This window comes from Odontesthes bonariensis, chromosome 23 (assembly GCF_027942865.1).
Source record: "Odontesthes bonariensis isolate fOdoBon6 chromosome 23, fOdoBon6.hap1, whole genome shotgun sequence".
NCBI lineage: Eukaryota > Metazoa > Chordata > Actinopteri > Atheriniformes > Atherinopsidae > Odontesthes > Odontesthes bonariensis.
The window spans coordinates 19,150,138-19,158,411 of NC_134528.1; the positions used below are offsets into that span (position 1 = coordinate 19,150,138).

Below are 8,274 nucleotides of genomic sequence, written 5' to 3' on the forward strand. Positions count from 1 at the left end.
AAGTGGTCATCACCATCTCACATGGATGTGATGAATCAGTTGTTTTGTACTGATGTTGTCATATCACTACCAAGCCAAGAGTTAGTTTACATTCATTACAGAAACAACACTGTGAAAACATCAGGGGATTTTTGTTAGAGGCCAGAACGTTACTGGTATTTCTTAGTAATTGTCATCTGAAGGCACTGAGTAATACCTTCATGTGTCGAAACTGTGTTTTTTTTTTTTTCTTCTCATTAAATAGGAAATTATATTTGCAAACTCATGTCATTTCTTAATGTAAGGTTTCTAATTGCATGTGACAGAGCAGGGCGTTCCCTCTGTATGTACGAAGAAAGCAGAATGTGAATATCTTGATGCGCTGCAGAAAAACAACAACAAATACAGTAGCAAACAATTCGTGTACTCTAATTCAATTAATTGATCAGGTAAAGGTATGACTGTATTTTAATAAAAAAATGCATGATATGCCACTTTCAGGTATGCAAAATGCACTTCAATATGTCACATAATAAGGAAACCACTCATAGAAAGATTTGTTACGTGTGGACTTTGATGTGAGCGCATACTGGTAGACTTAAAGCAGTTAATGCAAACACGGTTGTTTGGGAGCTCTGCTCTGCATGTTCATAGTATATTTAGACCAGTGTTGTATAAAGTACTGAAATCTCACACTCAAGTAAAAGTATAGGTACCCCTCCAAAATATGACTTTGGTAAACGTCCAAGTCACTGACTGAAATGTTATTTGAGTTAAAGTCTTAAAGTATCCGAAACGTCTTGTACTAAAGTATGAGAATTACTGTAAAAATAGATGTACTTAAGTAATGTAATGAAAAGTATAAGTAAAAAGTAAACAAGGCAAATGCAGTTTGAATGACATTTTTATATTTTGGTAAACTTTGAAGGTCAAATACACTTAAAATCTACACACAACCAAGTGCAGGCAAAATTTAGACCAGGTTTAGACAGAAAATACAAACTTTGTGAACCTTTAAGTTTTTCTTCTTCAAGTAAGGTCAGTGCTGAAAATGAGGCGTACATTACACCATTAAGAAAAAAATGAAACAAAAGAGGCTGCTACTGTTATTGCCATCATTATAAACAAAATTTACAGAAAAAAATAGGAGAAAACTGAAGCTTATCTGGCATCTGAAGAGGGAGTCCAGTTTGAAACCCCTTTTGTAAACCTTTCTAAAAAATAAATAAAATAACTCAGTACAGAAAATGCGGCCAACATCACCAAGAAAAAAAGCTGTTACGATTACTGTACTTCACAAGCTATAGGAGGTGCACACACAACCGGTCATTATACAAAAGAAAAAAAGAATTGGGAGGGAACTGCAGCTTATCTGGCATCTGAAGAGGAAGACCTTTTTTGTAAAACTACCTTAAAACCTAAAAAAGGGGAGTTTCTGTAAGATAGAATTTCCACGTCTTTGGGCAGGCATAACATGCATGGGGTCAAAACACTGTTGCGTTTTTTTTCTCTCTCTCTCTCTTTTTTTTTTGTAACGAGTAACTAAACCGAACAATGAAAATGTATTGGAGTAAAAGTATGCAATTAAGTTCGGAAATATAGTGAAGTAAAAGTGAAAGTTGTCAAAAAAATTTAAACTCGAGGAAAGTACAAAGTATTCCAAAATATACTTAAGTACAGTAGTGAAGTATTTTTACTTCGTTACTATACAACACTGATTTAGACAAACATTAACATTAAATGAAACATTATCAGGGCTCAGCTTTGTATCTAAAGACCTTTTTGAGATTTAAAAAATATTGAAAGAACCATTTTTTTGTTGAATAATCCTTAATAATGATTGTGACTATATGCTTGGGATGGGAAGCAGCAACCGGGCATGGTGGGACTGTACCTCTTGCTGTTTTCCTTTCCCTCCCTTGTTGGGTTGAAAGACCACAGTGTGACAGTGCACAGATAATGCAAGCTCTACCCTTAGTTAATCTCTTGCTTTGCACACAAAACTGACTTGGTGATGCTCTTTCTTGTTTCCTGTCTTCACACAGGACTTTGGCCTAAGCATTATTAGTGGACACCTTTGATGTGTTTATTAGTCATACCAAATCTATGTTTGTTTTCGAGCCTTTTGGTGACTGTCATGTACTGTTATTTCAATCGATAGCCTGTCAACCTTTATACAATTTGTTGACCCTTTTTCTTTCATGCTGCTGACACAGGTCCGGTTAAATAAAGCACCTCTATAATTAGAAGGTGCTTTCCAGCCCATTGGAAATGCTTAGAGGCAATAATTTAAATATCAGAAGCATCCACTTCTATTAGTTTCTTCCTTTCTTTATGTTTTATTAATTTCATTCTATCTTTTTGTAAATTGGCCTGTCTGTTTCTGATCTCTGCTTTCAATCGTGACTTTCTGTGCTGCATCTCAGGTGTTGACCAAGATCCTTAGTTTGATAAGCAAAACATTCTGCCGTTGAATTAAGTTTGATGAGTTTAGGTCTGCTGCTAGAAAAAAAAAAAAAAGATGAAGAAGAGATCTTTCAGAAGAGGGGAAGTGGATTATAGGTGCAATTAAGGTTGCAAAAATGCTTGTATTTTGTTTCTCTTCTGCAGGCCTTTTGTGGTTATCTTCCACTCCTCCCCGCCACACAACTTCCTCAACAAAAGTGAATATTTGACACAGCCACTTCGTGTCCGATCACTCCTCGTTGTCTTAGTCAGTGTGTTGTGTCACATGCCTTTTGTCTGACTTTTGACGATGGGAGGAGGAAAATATCTGTTGCTCTTGCCAGGTAAGAGATCCAGTGAAACATGGAGTCGACTGTTGGGTGGTTACAAGTTCAGGAAAGTCTATTTGTACTATGCTTTGTTATGCTTTTGAGATTTTGCTCTGATGTTGATGTTTATTGTACTTTTACATGTTGTGATGCATGAAGTATCTATAAAGTTACACATTCTTTTCATTTGACAGAACTCGGTGTTGTGAATCGTGTTGGACTTTCTTTCGACAGTATATGATACAAATGAATGTTTGCATGAAACTGAGTAACAGTGCAGTTGATGTTTTTATCATTTTGAATTTGCAAATGTATGAAATTATAAATTCAAGTTCAACTACACACAAACAACCAGCAAGACCCAAAACTTCACAAATCCATTAACATTGATCATTTATTTCTAAACCTGATTCCATAGCTAATCTTTTTCAAAACAAATTCTGTTTTTAATTTCTTTTTATTATTATCATTATTTTTTCTTTGGCCATTTCTGAATGTTACAATAGACAGAGGTTGGAGCGAGAACCTTCTATACATTTAATTGATATTTAGAAATAAAATGACTTATCAGTGCAACAAAGAGTCTTAATCATTTAGCAAATTCTTGACATTTTCTATGCCTATTTAGTGATTTTTCACATTTGATCAAATCTGACATTACATTCCGTGCATGCAAAATATTTGTATCACTTTGTGAAGAAACGTGCTCATAGAAACATTTGTTGTCACATCTTTTTTAGTTGCACAGCTGGACTGAAAATGCTGTTTGTGTTTAACAAATCTTAATAACTGAATAGATAATAATGATAAGTTTTGAATCCCATTGAGTCATATATAAATTCCCTTTGGGATAAATAAAGTATTTTTTCATTTTTATTTCATTTCATTTCACAATGAAACGATTGGAACATTTTGGAAAATGTTCCAATCGTTTTGTGAATGATGACAACTTAATCATTTCTAATCTTTGCTCAGTGCACATAAACTAAGAATTTTCTTTTTCTTGCAATTCTGTTACAGCGTTTGTGCTCGTGGTACGATGTCAGCCACAAGGTAAGCAGTATCCACAGCTTGTGCAAATGAGTCAGTCCTCCATGCTTTACCTGCATAAGACAGTTAGAGAGTTGTTGTTTGAATGAAAGAACAACTCAAATGCTGTGATGTTTTATTTCCTTTTCCCTCTACTTTTTTTAGTGTCCATGTTTCCCAGTTTGAAACAGATCTTCATTGGTGACTCATTTAAATTGAGTTGTAACGACAATCCCAGTGGAAGCGCAGTGAAATGGTTCTTAAACGACACTATACTAAAGTTTACAGAGAAAATACAGAGGATAGCAGTTGCTGCCCCCAACAACTCAGGCTCTTATCATTGTGAGAGCAATGGACGCAAGAGTGAAAATTTCCCCATCCATGTCATCGGTAAATATATCGCTTGAACATAAGTACCACTGAGGAATATAAACTCATAAAGATCTTAAGGAAACTTCTTTATTCATACTTGTGAATTTCCCACACAGAATACACTCCCATTGCTTCACTCACCCTTGAGACAGGCCAGCCTGTGATGAGCAAAGGTGGCTCAGTTATTCTGAAGCTTAAAAACGAGGATGGTCTGAAAGAATGGAACTGCTGGGTCACCAGAGGAAACACAACCAGAAAGATTCACTTGAAGCTGCAGAATGATAGTATGAGTTTGTTCTTTCAACCCAACAAGCTGGCTCACCCTGAGACCATTTTCTGGTGTACCGACAAGCTTCAAAGTCACAGAAGTAACCAAATCACTATCAGGACCTCAGGTAGGCCTGCAATTCATTTAATATTATTGTTAAAGATGTCCATCACGAATATTGATTTCTCTAAACTTTGAAAGAACAAGAAAAAAAATTACTTTACAATTTGATTACATATTAACAGACTGGGACTAATATCTCAAAATAATTAGTCATGGTTTGTGCACTTGCCTCAGAGATTGTATTTACTTTTTTTTTCTATTTAGATTTTAGGGGTCAAACTCATCCAGTTTCAATCTTCTTTCAGGTAAGAGCGGAGCTCTGGAAATGTATCCCCTGCCTGCAGTAGCCGGAAGGAGTCTGACTCTAAAATGTCTGGTCTGGGGCGCAAAGGAAGTTAGTGATGTTGAGTTTTACAAAGACGGTTCACGCATTCATTCAGTTAAAAACCACTACGAAATAAAAGACGTAATGGAATCTCAAATGGGAAAGTATAGGTGTCACGCCAAGTACAGGTACAATGGCCAGATCGTTGAGAGCCACCATTTGGTTTCGGATGATCAAGAAGTGCCTGTGCAAGGTACGGAAACCCTGCTGATCGTTCCCTGACTGCTGTTGTCCTGCACGAGGTTTCCTTCATTTAATACTGTCTCTGTCTCCTTACTTTTTCCATTTCAGTTTCTCCTGTCGAAGCCAAACTGTCTGAAGACATGTTGTGCTCTTGTCCATCATGTGTCAGTGATATGTGGCCGCGGTTCTACGAGACAAATGGTCTGTCGTGGACCGACTCGAAGCCAGACAGCTATGGTACTTATCAGTGCAGATTTGTGTCGAATGACATGGGGACGTTATTCAGCAAATCTGTAGTATGTGAGTACCTGTTTTTGGTCTTACTGAATGGTGACATTGTTCCCCTAAATAATTAATGTCTATTCAATCAACACAAGGGTGTATCACCCAGTCCCTGAGAACATTTGTGTAATGTCTATGACTTTGTATGTCTTTGTTTCAGATAAACCTCCTTCAAATCCACTTTTTATCATAATGGTCCTTGTTGTGATGATTGTAATCATAGCAGCTTTAGTTGCATGTGTGTATTTTTACAAGAAGAGAGATACCACAGGTGAGTAACTTCTACCTATTTTACAAGTTTTGAGTGCATGCTGTAGGCCACTGCTTTCATTTACCATCACATATTGCTCTCTCTTTCTAGAGCCAATTTATCAGGATGTGCCTCTGAGGTCACAAGGTGATGCAAAGTATGAAACTCTGCAAAAGGCACGTGGGAGAGAAAGTGAATATGACACCCTTAACCCAGAAGCATCAGGCGGAGAGAGGAAAGGTGGTGAATATGAGGCACTGAAGAAAGAGGGGATGCAAGAGGGGGTGTACCACAGTCTGGGAGCTCAGGGCGCAGCGGGAGGAGATGGGGGTTACGAAGCTCTGAAGAAAGAGGGCATGCAAGAGGGGGTGTACCACAGTCTGGGAGATCAGGGCGCAGTGGGAGGAGATGGGGGTTACGAAGCTCTGAAGAAAGAGGGGATGAAAGATGGAGAATACCAGACCCTGAAAACCAAGGAAGCCGTGAAGAAGCCTTAGTAAAATGACAACACAGGAAACAATCAAGAGAAAAATAGGTCTCAGTAGCTCTTATTATTAAGCAAAATTATATTTATTTCAAACTAGAAGTTCAAATTCAATAATAAAACAGATCAGATAACTTAGGTGTTTTTCATGCTTGGACTCCTGAGTTTTGTTGGAGAGTAAAGAAAAAAGGCAAATCTGTATCTGTAGTGAAGTGTTTATGTTAATCATGTGATTATCAAAGAGAAATGTGTCATCACAGGTTACAAAAACCGAAAAATATCCATCTTGGGACACCAGCAGAGAAAAACCAACCACAAATCCAGTGTATCTGTGTCCACACAGTGTTATTGTTCTTTGAAGTGTTTGTGCTTGAATGTAATCAACACATTTTTCCATCGATGACACCCATTGGTCATTGTACATACAAGTCATATCGTCATTTAGCATTTTGCAACAACAATACAGTGGAGTTGAATATCATTGCATGCTTTTGGGTCATTTGTACATAAGAAAAGTTTGTGTTCATCTTTAAGTATGCTCCCATATATTTCATTTTAAACAGTTTAAATGCTAAATACATGAACTTATACATGTTGCTGACCGAATGTAATGCACTCTATATCCTGAAATAAATATATTTTTTATCAAATCTTAACCTATCGTAACCTTATTGACGTTTGAACATCTTTCTCTATGCATTCATTTTCCACACCCACTTTATTCTACTCAAGGTCATAGGGATATATGTTTATCTCACCCCTTAAAGAAGTTTTGTTATCACAAATGAAAAATCTCAGACAAAAAAGCAGCCTTCTTAAGAACCAAATAATGAAAGAAAGCTTTACTGCATTTGAGAGTGGGGCCAGTCTCTCTGCTTTTATCAAAAAAAGAAAAGAAAATTCTGCTCCGTTTACCCTTTTTCCAAGTCTTTCATTAATTAAGGTATTCTCTGAAGAAGGCCCAAGATGCACATGAGTGACAATGCATTTTCATTACCTGTTTAATTCTGAGATAAGTGGGGGGGGTTTTATGTGGTGATGCATAGTATTTGTACCAACCACCATTACATAGAGGCGGACATTACACAGTGAAACCTCACACAATCCTCCAAAACCTTCCAAGTTCATACATATGTTTAAATATCTAAAAACTTCAGATCACCCACTAGAGATTTAATTGAAGGCAAAATAACTGAAGTACACCCCTCACCCAGACACAATGGTACAGTCCAACAATGTGGGTATTGGAGGCAATATGCTGACAAATGTCAAGCGTGTACACACAGAGTATAAGTATGGTGCAAACCTGTCTTTAGTGTGGATTTTTACTACTCCAGACTTAGTCGGATGCGAAACTGAAGCTTTTTAAAGATCCACAAAAATGCTGTGACCTCATCTTGTTTGAAATCCTCAGTTTAAAAGATGTTGTTTTGTACCGTGCATATAAAGAATGTTGTATGCATTTATGTCTTCATATCAGCTCCAAAAAATAAGATTATAGAGTTGCATTAGAGATTAATCTCTAGATATTTTTCACAAGAAGTTACAGTTGGCCCTTGACACCAGTAGTTTAATCTAATCTAACACTGTCCTTCCCCCATCTCGAAACCTAACAGTTAGGTCCAAAGGCCTTATATGCAGATTGTGTGCATGTTTGCAGATTCGCTGACTTAGCTGTGCAGTTCCCCAAACGGGACCGAGTGAATGGTCCTCCTGACTCCTCGTCTTCTGTATCTGGCGCCTTCAGTCGACTGTTCTTTGACCTGATCCACCAATTCTTGAGGCACCTAAACTATTTTTATTCCTTATGAGCAGCTTGCAATGCTGACTGCATTGCTGTTGATTTAACAGTCTTAAATTGTGCTGTCACTAGGCAAAAAGAGCTAAAAAGAAAAAAAAGCCGCCTGTACAGCCCTTTGTGAAGCAGTCTTGTGATTTGTGCAAGGGTTATATTGGTTGTTCACCCATTTGTACCAATCTTTGCATGTAGGCTGATTTGCAAGGTTGGTTTCGGCCTTGTAGTTCCCCCTTCCTGGTGTGAAAACTCGAGTCAATGCGCCCGGAGCTGAGGGGTCAACTATAGTTTATTATAGCCAATCTTTATTTTGTAGTTTTATTACTGTCTTTGGGCGGGAGTGTTTTCAAACTTGTTCTAGCCCTGTCTGTTTTCAGTTGGTGTACATTTTATTTTGATCCCTGAACAAT

At 37.3% G+C, this 8,274-nt stretch overlaps 1 protein-coding gene across 1 annotated transcript; it reads left to right on the plus strand.

Moving 5' to 3' along the window:
* The first annotated feature begins 2,682 nt into the window (after positions 1 to 2,682).
* On the plus strand, positions 2,683 to 6,691 carry LOC142373889 (uncharacterized). Its single transcript, XM_075457352.1, has 8 exons — positions 2,683 to 2,768; positions 3,774 to 3,806; positions 3,948 to 4,172; positions 4,271 to 4,549; positions 4,791 to 5,063; positions 5,162 to 5,353; positions 5,496 to 5,606; positions 5,697 to 6,691. Exons 1-8 carry the CDS (start codon positions 2,735 to 2,737, stop codon positions 6,080 to 6,082), a joined length of 1,533 nt encoding a protein of 510 aa, XP_075313467.1. The 5' UTR covers positions 2,683 to 2,734; the 3' UTR covers positions 6,083 to 6,691.
* The last annotated feature ends 1,583 nt before the right edge of the window (positions 6,692 to 8,274 follow it).

Bases quoted from the DNA above. Each gene is read 5' to 3' on its own strand.
- LOC142373889 (XM_075457352.1), top strand. From the start codon at position 2,735: ATGGGAGGAGGAAAATATCTGTTGCTCTTGCCAG. The intron at 3,807-3,947 runs GTAAGCAGTATC...TACTTTTTTTAG, and splicing joins GGTACGATGTCAGCCACAAG to TGTCCATGTTTCCCAGTTTG. The intron at 5,354-5,495 runs GTGAGTACCTGT...TCTTTGTTTCAG, and splicing joins ATTCAGCAAATCTGTAGTAT to ATAAACCTCCTTCAAATCCA.